Here is an 11,367-nt window from a genome sequence, read left to right as displayed (position 1 = left end):
CAGGCTGTACATATTTTATTGCAACTTAATACTGGCATAAAAAGTTTTAATACATTATATTACAAATATCTTATGTACAAACGCGATGTACTGGATCTATTGACATCAACAAACCATTCAATTTATACAGTAAATACAGAGCTTGATTCATACAAGCAAATGAGTGGATACCTGTTAAGCAATTCACTATTTCAAAACATGTATTGAAAAAAAAGACAAAAGAGAGAGAGAAAATGCACCTCATAAAAATTTGGTTGCAGGTTGATTCTTGTCTTTTTATTATTAATATAATAATAATAATTATTATTATTATTTAAAGAAACTGCTAGTAAGATCAAATATTTCTATTAAGCATTTTGTTCTAGTGTAAAAAAAAAAAAGAAAAGTAAAAAAAAAATAGCAGTACTTTGTATTGTACATATTACTAGACTTGAGAAAATGGCTGAATATAAAAACAGTATAACTATTGAAAAATGTTTTTAGCCAGAAATTAAAAGATAATCACCGGATATATTTCCTGTGTCAGCCTCATTTGCTTGTTACTTACTGAAGATGTGCTGTAGGGTTCCCACTGCAGAGCTACGTTCTTCCTCAGATGAGGGCACAGTCCCCTAAGCTTCTTGTTTGCCAAAGTGTGTTTCATATCATAACTCCTGAGCAATGAGTGCATCTTTGCATGTCTTATATGTAAAAGGGCAAAACAATCGCACACACAACAACAACACACAAATTTGCTAAATCGCCCCTGATGTCTAAATATTGCACTTCCAGCATCATCTTTCTCTCTGATATCTGACTGTTGGGTGCCACTCCGTAAACAAAAGAGAAGGAAAATAAACACAATAAAAAGGAAAGACCATTGTTTAGTGAGAGATACAGTACAGTATGTTTTCCTGGTAGGATTAGTGGAAGGTGTTGGGGTTGGGACGGATCATCATGACTACTTTCTTGAGTGAATAGGCTCCTCCTCTGAACTCTGCCCAGTAGACGCCGTCTTGGTAGCGACTGCGGTAGTGTCCTCCTCTGTACCAAACCCCATTCAGATTTGAATGAGCACAGGAGTTGTACCACCAGCCTCCCTTCTGGTAGTGGGCACAGTTTCCTGGAACATGACGGACAGATACAGCAGTAAGGCACGAGGCAATGGTTTTTGTTAATTTGACTATATATATATATAATAATAATTATTATTATTACCTGTATATGCATCATGATCTCTGTCCAGTGTTGTGAATTGTTTGCCATTATGCCATGTGAGGGAGTCACCGGCATTGCCATGGTAACGGCCCACCCTCAGCCTGTAGAAGTCGGCTTCAGGTTCCACCCTGAAGCTGGCGTACTCTGCAAATACCTTCCTACCAGACCAGTCCTCCAGCGTGACAAGCAGCTTGTAGTTCCCCTGGTTTGTCAGCCAGTAGATATTTTCCAGGCCCAGCCAGTACTCGCCGTCAATGTTGCCAAATCCTTGCTGCGAACCAGGTTGATAAGAAAAACATTATCAATGCGGTGGAGGAAACGTTTCCAGAATGCTATTTGAAAAGCTTTAAACAGTTAGTTTGGAAGTCTGTCGGGGATTGCTGAGGGTCCTTTATTCATTTTCTGGGTGTAATTACAAGCTTAAACTTCTGTGGGGTTGTTTATCATCAAGGAACATTAGTGTAAACCGAGCCTTTGAATCAAGTTTATAACTTGCATGAGGCGAACAGATTTCTTTTGTTATTTTGTTACTAAAATCAACATACTGAGCGTTAAACGTTTCGATCTGGCTCTGCTCCTGTAAACTTTGGACACACCTACTGATGACTGTATGAAAGTATCTTGGATTTAGGTGTGGTTTTAAAGGTTTTTTCGCTAAAGTCAGAGAAACTTCTCTGTTTCTGTCCTAAACAAAGATGTAATCGGGGCCCTTGTGAGCTGTTGTTTACCAGCAAATTCTTTCTCCTTGAGAGAAGACTTTTCCATTCAAAAGATAACTAAAATAGTTTCCCTTGGGAAAACATGATGTGTTTAAAGAGATACGCTGACGTAATGGGAAATGTTATTATGTCCATGTCACACCAGGAATCACTATAAACTTGTATGACATTCACTTCTGTATTCATTTTCAAGGCTGACGCCGTTTCTTCAGGCAAAATGATGCTGGTGGAACTAATGAGTCACAACACTGCGACTGAGGCAAGCACCACATCGGACTACATACGATGCTTTGAAAGCTCAACAATAATCTATTCATTACTTGCTCACTTCTGGTTAGTTTTAAAAACACCTTACATAAGCGGCCAGCTTCCCTTCAGACTATGAGGTTCTTGATTTGGTGTGAGGTTTGGGCACCTTGTATGTCTCCCAGTTTCTGAAAAAGTTGACGGAGCCGTCCACCCTCCTCTGGATCACTGTCCAGCCACCTGGGTCGTGTCTTTGGTCACACCACACTTGCATGAGGCGGTTGGCATTTTCTGGTTTCACCAAGTACATGCCGCTGGCACTATGTCCGTCCTCCAGGGCCTGCAGACAGTCCCTGAATGGGCCTAAATAGGCAGATCACAGGGAAACATGTGCAGCTCATAAAACTCAATCAGTTGCAGTAGTAGCTCATAAGTTAAGAACAGGAAATAGAGAAAAGCCAAAGTGACACAAGTGGGTATTATACTCTGCAAAAAGGGAATCCCATTTTTCAGCAAAATTCTTCATCCAAACTGTAAAATTGACTTTGGCTGATCCTCCCGCAATGGAAATGGCTGCTGAGTGTGCAGCCAAAAGAAACACTGACAAGAGGGCAGAGGAAATCTTGACTACTGAGTGATGAAACAGCAGTAGCAGGTTTAGTCAAGTGTGGTGGTTAAAGGGCAGGATTGTACTTGGACTTCTCTCACTTACACTTATTGCATCTTTATGCATCATATAAACATCATTTTGATTGCAAGTGCCACTTTTGAGGTATGGCATCATGTTTTAGGATGAACTTAATTTCAATATTTCAGTAAGTTCTGGAAAATGCCAAAATAGCTTCTATCATAATTACAGTTTGAACATTGGTTTAATCTGTAGTGAAAGGAACCAGGACCAGTTACAATTTCCTTGTTATACTCCAATATGCAATTATTATTGGATTTCATTGTGCAAATCACTGAAATCTCCTTTTTTTGTATGCCAGCATGATTTTACCCTTGATTTCACTGGCCACTATGGGAAAGGCAACAGTCCTTGCTCTGCGGCTACAACAGACTGCGAAAGCGTTTAGGTTCTCAAGCTTTTGCATTTGTGTGGTTTGCCAATTGGCAAGCTCTGGAAAGTGTTTAAATACAGTCGGAGTGAATTAAAAGGTAATGAGGGTCATGCAGTGGCAGAGGTAACAGAGGGTGTATATCAAAGGTTCACAAGAGGTGAAACAAAATGAGGAGGCTTATAAATGACAAAAACAATATACTTATTATACATATACTTTACGGATTTTTGTTACGTTTTATGAACTCTCCCTGGATGATATCTGTTTCTTGGGCCATGCTCAGCCATGCATTTATTCTCAGGAATGTCTCTGTTGAGCAGATACAAGTCAGAGAGTTGCCCTGCCGTGCCCTGCTCTGTTCTGCCTGATAAAGTCTGCTCCTTCGGTGGAACATATGACTGATTCTTGCCTGGTGCAACTGGAACAAATGACATCACTGACTCCGGGGTATCTCTCTCGCTGTTTGCACTTATACCCTCCCCCTTTTTTTTTTGCACTCCATCTCTTGGTTTTCTCTGTTTCTTTTGCACATCGGCGTCTTCCGAACTCAGGACCTGCTTGTTGTGCAGCTTTCTGTTCGCGTCACACTAAGTGTTTGTACAGTTTTATGGGTGTTAGTTGCATGGCTGTGAGCAGGAAATTACTTGCCTCCTTTCAAGTAGCCATATACAAAGGCTACTGTTCTCATGGCAAGCATTAGAGCTAAATGTCAATGGAAAAAACTGCCACTAGTCATCTTATAAATAGTGTGTTCTTTTATCCAACTTTTCCCACCAAAACATAATTTTCTGATGAAAAAGAAATCGTAATAAGCCATGCAAAGCACCCTTCACATTAACTTTTAAATCAAACACATATTCAAAAGACTATTGGGCTTCAGGGCAGCTGTACATTTAGACATAACTATTTACCCTGCAAATGCACTTTGGGCTTTTTGTGGCCTAAATCACAGTAATTTGCTGATATGCATCTGGAAAAAGGTGGAAGATTACAGCCTTAATATGGGAATTGCGACGAAATATCTAAATTTGCCATAAGTGGAATAACTGATACATAGTGTTGTCCCTTGTTTATGATTAGCACTTGAAAAGGGAATTGGTATATTTTAAAGAGTGGGCTTCAAAAGTGAATGGTCTTATTTTACTTTGAGACTCACCAGAGGGCTTGTCCGTGGTGGATGGGCTGTGTGTCCCAGCAGGCATTGTTGGCAGAAGAGGTAGTATAGATTTTTGGTCGCTCTGGATTTCATTGCTGATTGGATTGTTTGTGCGTGGAGGGACAGGAGGCTGGTAGGGCTTGTTGAGAGGTGGTGAAAGTGCCGGTGGCTGAGGCTGAGGCTGAGGATGAGACCGCGGCTGCGGCTGTGGATGCGGCTGCGGCTGAGGCTGAGGCTGCGGCTGAGGCTGATGCCGCGGCTGCGGCTGGGGCTGCGGGACAGGCACATGGCGCGGAGGAGGCCGACTCTGGCACTGCTCCTCCAACAAGGCAATCACAGCTGACTGGTTTGTTGCTAGAGAAGCTAAGTGGTGGTATTTGTGCTCAAGATCTTTGTATCGACTGGTGAGCTGCTGCATCTCAGAGGTTTGATTCAGGATCTTGTTTTCCATCTGGGCCAGTTCGAGGGCATTGTCTCTCTTCCTGATGATTTCATGGAGGAGCTGCATGTAGAGCTGTGTGACTCTTGAATTCATGTTTCGACTCTCCTTCCTCAGAAGCTTGACCTCATTGACGATACCTCCATCCACCTCCACCAGTTGCTGCAGTGTCTCAATCTGTCTCTTTTGCTTCTGCAGCTCCACATTCAAAAGCTCCAACTCTTGCTTGTTGACCCGGTTCCCCAGCATAGCCTCTGGCTCCTTGGAGTTGACACAGATGGCTCCAGTCACTTTCTGCTGAGGCACAATGAAAGTGTAAGAGCACTTGTCCTGCGGTGGGTCCGCTGGAGCACGTTTGCTTCTTCCAGCATAGAGAAACTCTCTCTCCAGAGTGTCCTCACTGCTACCGAATTCTTGAGTCTTGTCCCTGCCATGGCTGCTGTCCATCAGACTCCCCTGCGTCAGTTGGACACCATAGACTAGTCCATAAACTAGAAGTACGCACAGCAGGACCATTGAAGGGGCCTCCATGAGTTAGTGTCCAAGTATTCAAATCCTGGATAAATGAAAAATGGAGTGAAACACTGAGACTGTTATAAAATGTCAACGGTTAATCAGTGTTGCAATGCTTAAACAGATGGCTTCATGAGCTGCATGCATTACCATTTAGTCTTTACTTAACATTTAAAAGGATCAGATAGTTTTCTTATTTGCTTATGGGTAAATTGAGTCATTCTCTGACATGCTTTATGAGAACCAAAAGGTTAACTGTGAGGGTACACTGGTTCTCCCCTTCGCTGAGTACACGGACAGAACCCTGTGCATGCACATCTCCTCATGATAGAGCAAAGGGGCACAGCAGACTTCAAAGATTTGGGTTTCCACAGAACAAAATTAAAAGTGACATGACATTGCTCTCTTGCTTTTCAACTGTGGCTATTGCAGGAATGCCATGGTATTCATGTGCAAAATATAAATGGCATAAATATGGAATACCAATAAATCTTTTTTGCCCCATCGATTACTAAATGAACCACATTCACAGCCCCAAGAAATGATGTATTGGGGATTATCAGTAAGTGCATCGGTATAAACTGCAGAAAAATCTAAATTTAAGCAAAAAGCTTGTTTTCACTGTAGAAATAAGACACTGTGAATAAGCCACATAGACAGTGGTTTGCATGTTATATAAGGAAGACCTCAACCATGGAAGAACAAAAAGAAGCAGAACCTTTAGGACAACAAATTTAATCCATCACTTAAAAGAGTATGCCCAAAGTGAAATAAAGGCTTAGAAGCTATAGGTAAAATTAGTCTTCTTTACCTTCCCTGTTTTATTATGTTACCTGATGTGGATGATCAGTTAATGATCAGTTTTTAAGGGAAATAACAGAATCTTAACTGAAATAGCAGACCTGCAAAGAATGATTTATTGACCAAAAGAAAAAAAGACGCCGCTGCATCCGTGCTTATCATGACAGCATATCAAGGCTGTGGTTTGGGAGTCTAATTCATTCAACACATCAAGCTTTGAGCCTGGCGAGCTTAGATCAAATAAATACAGTGCTCTTTGAAAGCCAAGGCACATTGTTCCTTTGTCCTCAATTTTTCTGGTCTTTTTTTGCTGTTACATCACCGTTGAAGTGTTTAGCTTAGGACAGGCCGTGACCTGGCTTTGGGTTCCCTTTGGGCGCCTGCCACGGCCTGTCCTTTCCACACAGAAAACACTCCTATCTCTTCACCCTTGCAGGTCTGGACATCTTTGCTGATGGAAAAGTTGAGGCAGTTCCAGATGATGCTATTCAAGGAACTGCTTAAAATATTGATTGTGTTACATCAGTCCTGTCTGTATCTCCTTCCCCAAGAGGAATGCACTGAAAGATAATTAATCATAATTTGCACGCCCGAGGGACATTTCAAAGATTAAGGGATTATTTTTATCCCTGTCGATCTCACCGTTAATCCAAGATTGAATCCGAGATGTGGTCTCATGTTTCAGGCTCTCCTTGCTCATATTTTCCTTGCAGCCAGAGCTTTAGACCAAATGTACAGCTTTATTTAAGAGTATGGGGGAGTTAGTTGCTGAACTGTCTGGCCTGGAAAAATCTTGTTTCATTCAAAATAATAATATCAACAACAGGTGGTTTTTGAATACATCTTGTTGTAAGAAGTAGAAGACACGCCGCTGACTGCTGCAGCGTCTTAGTAAGTACGTCGTCTTGACCTGCTGGGGCACTTTAATTGAAAAGTGAAGCATATTGGATTACAGTGGCTTCCTGTGTAACACCTCTCCGGAGTCCGAAGGAGTCTCTCTAAAAATAATGCAACATAGTGATATTTACAATGATCAGATGTGCTTACCTCACATTTTATTAGCAATGTTCCACCTTATTACACTCAGCAGAATATGGGGAGGAAAGCTAGAAATGTTTTTGTCTTGTTAATCCGGGCGTGCAGCCAGCACATTAGGTAGGAGACATGGAGAAGAGAAATGCAGCGCTCTCCAAGAACATGACCCTTGGCACAATCGAACCCTTTGGTTGTATCTGTCTAGAATCAAATGTGTAAACACATTTCTTGCTGGGAAATTTCCACATAATAAAGATGTTTTAATATCATAGTTTACCGTGCGCAGGAAACATGTGACTACAGTGCAAAAGACTGATGCTGGTACCTCATTAAAAGAACTTCTTGGCAGAGTTGTAACTGCTATGAATAATTGAATGGAAAAAAAGAAAAGAAAAACTATTTTCTGTTTCTAATTTAGCATGAAGCTACCCTCTGCCAACACAATATGTTGTCTGTCTGAGTATTTATCCAGCTGACAGAGCCTAATCACCTCTACAAATACAATAATTTATTTCTCAGACTTTCAAGAGATAGCCCATTAAACATTATGGATTATTCATCTCTAATAATACCTTACAAGTGAGCCCGCAAGCAGAGAGTTACAGATACAGTCATCGGGCCTTTGTAATGTGCTGATGACTGTGTTTGGCTTCTGTGGTTTCTCCCTGGAACATGAGCGCCGTCTCCGACGAACGTGTGTGATTTACCCCTGTGGAGGAGGAGTACCAGTTAGGACGTCGTTAGCCTGGAATCTCCGGCTCCAGGCCTCACTACACTTCAAAGCTGAGGGGAAACTGTTTGCAGCCTGTGATGACATATGTGTTTGTGAGTGTGTGCAGTATGTGTACATATCTGTGACTGTTATTTGTGTTTTTGTGTGTTTTCAAATAACAACACTTGCTGGGCTCTGTCTCCCAGGGACCCGAAGGTCCCATCTGCCCCGGCAGAGACAGCCTGTTATTAACTCATCCGCAGTCTGCCAGAGGGAACAACAACTTCAACTCTTCCCCTGCAGTTGACGGCGCCTGTGGATCATTACTGTTGTGAAACCGGTGTGGTTGGACAAGCTGCTATCGACCAGTCCGTGGCTTTTGTGTTTAACAGGTGTTGAAGTGTCACACGCGTCCGATCGACTCAGGGTGTGAAGACTGACGTGCATAAGTGACTAAGTCTTCATTGCGCTGTGATTAGCAGGGCTTCTTTGGTCATTTCTTTAAGTCAGCTTCACACCAACATGTTTTGGTTCAGCTGTTTTCAGGTGGTAAGTCCATGTTTACACGACTCCCTGTTCTGGATTTCGCTCAGTGCTTAATCAAGTATGAGAGGCTGGTGTAGCAGGTAGGTCACTGTGTCTCTGGCCCGCACTGTGCTCAAGCTTTTTTGGTCATGTTCAGCACATATTAATTAGAGGGTGGGCAGCTTTTCTCAGACTGGCTCACGTCTCTCACCCCAGCCCCTCTCATTTCAGCATGAGCATGGCATTCCTCGCATTCTTTGTCACTTCATTAGAGTTAGTTGCCATATTCACATGGAGAGTCCCTGGCAGTCGCAGACAGACCCCCTAGATGAAGGAACCTCCCCCCCATTACACTACACTACACTACACTACCTTTTCCAATCCTGGCCGTACCTATAAGACATATCTTCTGACCTAATTCGCTCCCACTGTCCTACTTTCTGTGTGAACGCTTCATGATCACATCATCATCATTAGCAACGGGAGAGTGCAACACAACTACGCAGAACTGAACTTGGCCGTGCAGTTAAAAAGACGAGGACACTTCATGCTGCTCGTTCACGCCGGTGCCAGCTCTAGTGAGAACACTCTCCTGCAGTCAGAGTGGATCTTAACCGGCTCCTGTTAAACTGCACCATAACTTTACCTTCAAGGCAATCTTGTTCTCCCCTCAGGTAATCCTTGTGTTTACCATGAAAGCATGATTCACTTAAATGCAATTTACAGATTTTGCTTTAACTGTCCACAAAGCTGCAGAATTTAAGTTTGTGGTTACGTTTATGTTTCATTCTGTGCCTCGCTTGCTTTTGGATGTGCTCTTCTTTGCCTCGCTTGTGATGTCAGACAGGGAGACAGGGGGTCTTGGGGGATTGTTTCGATAAGTTCCAGCATTGTACCCCAAAGCCCCCTAATCCAAACACTACTCTGGCAATAGAAACAAAGACGGGATTCAACAGCCTGCTGCCATGTCCTTCTGCTTCCAGGGGAACATCCTGAAGCTGCTGTCTACTTGCCATAGTAAGGACCCCCCACCCCCCTCTCCCCCCCACCACCACTACCCTTCCCCGAGGTGAATGGCTTCTTTTGAGATAATGTGAACAGAAGCAAATAGTATTCAAAGACCTTATTGCCTGCAACATTTTACACAGCTTCTCCACTGCCAAACATTTTCTAAAACTAGTTGTGACGAAGCACATTCTCATCTCCATCAAGCCCCCTGTGGTGAATTGAACCCCTTTTGTTCACTTTACTCTTTGTGGAGCCTCTTTGTGCCAAGGGGTGAGTCATTTAGCAGATGCTGCATGACAACTGTTGAATGTAACATTAATCAGAATCAGTGTTCACCAGACTGAGTGAACAGCCAGAGTGTGAGTTCATAACAAAATGACAATCTAAGTGCGTAACTGCTGCATTAGAAGTGTCTCTGGGCTGACTGAGCAAATGTGCTCATCATGTCATCATTGTTTTAAAAGTGCAGCCAATGACCCATTGCTGCAACCTGAAGTCATTTTTGACTTACCGTAATGTGCACACAAACTTTCCACAGCATATAAACCATTAAAATGGAAATTCATCAACAGAATAAGGTTATTCGATGCTTACTAGGTAACTGCACCGTGCTGATAAGGCTCCCTTAGTTGCCTTGCCCTCCTGCCAGAGCTGCTTGAAGTATCTTCTGGTACAAAGTCATCCCAAATGTGAAAGCTTCACCCTTGTGTTGTCCTGTCTCTTTCTGCACTCTGTCTGTCCAGTCACTTATTTTTTGTCACGTTAGTCCATTCCAGCAGTGGAGAAGAAGTGGTTTTAAAGCCTGTAATTAAAAAAAAAAAAACGACAAAAAACTGTCACTTCTCTAGAAGAAGTTCAACTTCCCATGAAAGCTTTCAACAAACATGGAGTAAGTTGTGCCAGAAATTGTCCTTAAATTGCGTTCAGAGTCAGCTGGTGCTCCCAGGCTGGGCAGTGGAGGTAATTTCCTGGTATATGGTGTAGAGTCCAGGGCAGGTTGTGTTCTGCCTGTGGCCTGTTAGGAAAAGACTGTCACTTTTCTGTGGGCTGAATCCATCACTTCTGCCTCAGAGCTCTAAGAGGCCGTCTCTCTCAACTGCACCTCTCTCACTCTCCCTCCTTGGTGTTTTCAAATGATGAAAAATGCTCAAGCAGTTTTTCGGTAGGCAGAGCCTGCCCCTCTCCCTTAAAATGAACACATTCTTGTTTAAAGCAACAGCAGTCTTTCTCCACCCCTCCTCCCCATGGCACAAAAGAGATCCACAAGCATGCACAACACAAATCACACACACACAGATGCACACTGCTCAAATTTCCAAAACCCCCTGCCCCCTTGCCACTGGTGCACCACCACCACTATTTCTGGCTGGTGGGTTTTTTTTTTGTTTCTGGTTGTGGACAGCTACACTGATCAGATCCTAATTGGGCGTGAATGAACGCTTGCTCTGTGAGAGACGGAAAGAGATTGACAGATAGGAAGCGGGTCCAGGTGTCTGTGTCTGCGACTGTTGACCCAAGTTTATAGCCTGGAGGAAGGGTGTCTGAAACACTCTGTATCTCCGCATGGACAACTAAATGGTACAAAAGAGAGGATTACGTCATTAGCTCAAAAGTGTAGCTGCGTGTGCTTGTGTTTGTTTTGGTGGACAGGAAGAAATGAAACACTCTGATATCGTGTAGTGTGTACCTCTTAAGCCAAGACGTGGCTTTCATTCTGTCCTCTATTCTTTTTGATGTTCCTCCTATTTCTCATCCTGTTTCTAATGAAATTAAAGTGTTTCATAATTGTTATGGGTTTTTTTTTTAAGATTATAGAGTTCAATCTGAAAAAGCTGAATTACAGAGGATCTTTAGCAGATGTAAGAATCAATTCAATAACTTGTTATAACAAAACTGACTACAAATTGCTTACAGTAAACTTATATTAACAACAGCTGGGCTATGAATGACTTTGT

General features: G+C 42.6%; 1 protein-coding gene across 2 annotated transcripts; it reads right to left on the bottom strand.

The window, feature by feature from the left end:
- Positions 1–10,585, bottom strand: angptl2b (angiopoietin-like 2b). Of its 2 annotated transcripts, none has more exons than XM_061730769.1 (5): positions 10,007–10,585; positions 4,380–5,374; positions 2,332–2,525; positions 1,198–1,468; positions 1–1,102 (listed from the first exon to the last, which is right to left on the bottom strand). In XM_061730769.1, the coding sequence occupies exons 2-5, from the start codon at positions 5,347–5,349 to the stop codon at positions 903–905; spliced, it is 1,635 nt and encodes a 544-aa protein (XP_061586753.1). In that variant the 5' UTR covers positions 5,350–5,374; positions 10,007–10,585; the 3' UTR covers positions 1–902. The 2 variants fall into 2 exon arrangements, with proteins under 2 accessions (XP_061586753.1, XP_061586754.1); XM_061730770.1 differs by lacking the exon at positions 10,007–10,585 and adding an exon at positions 7,740–7,887.
- Between the last annotated feature and the right edge of the window lie 782 nt (positions 10,586–11,367).

Source organism: Cololabis saira, chromosome 9, assembly GCF_033807715.1.
Source record: "Cololabis saira isolate AMF1-May2022 chromosome 9, fColSai1.1, whole genome shotgun sequence".
NCBI lineage: Eukaryota > Metazoa > Chordata > Actinopteri > Beloniformes > Belonidae > Cololabis > Cololabis saira.
The sequence above is the reverse complement of the archived record's forward strand: the minus strand, read 5'-3'. Positions and strand labels throughout refer to the sequence as shown.

Excerpts from the sequence above, each read along its gene's own strand:
- angptl2b (XM_061730769.1), bottom strand. The coding sequence starts at position 5,349 with ATGGAGGCCCCTTCAATGGTCCTGCTGTGCGTACTTCTAGTTTATGGA. Across the intron at positions 1,469-2,331 it reads GAAACTGGGAGACATACAAG|CAAGGATTTGGCAACATTGA; the intron begins GTGCCCAAACCT and ends CCTGGTTCGCAG. Across the intron at positions 1,103-1,197 it reads AGATCATGATGCATATACAG|GAAACTGTGCCCACTACCAG; the intron begins GTAATAATAATA and ends GTCATGTTCCAG.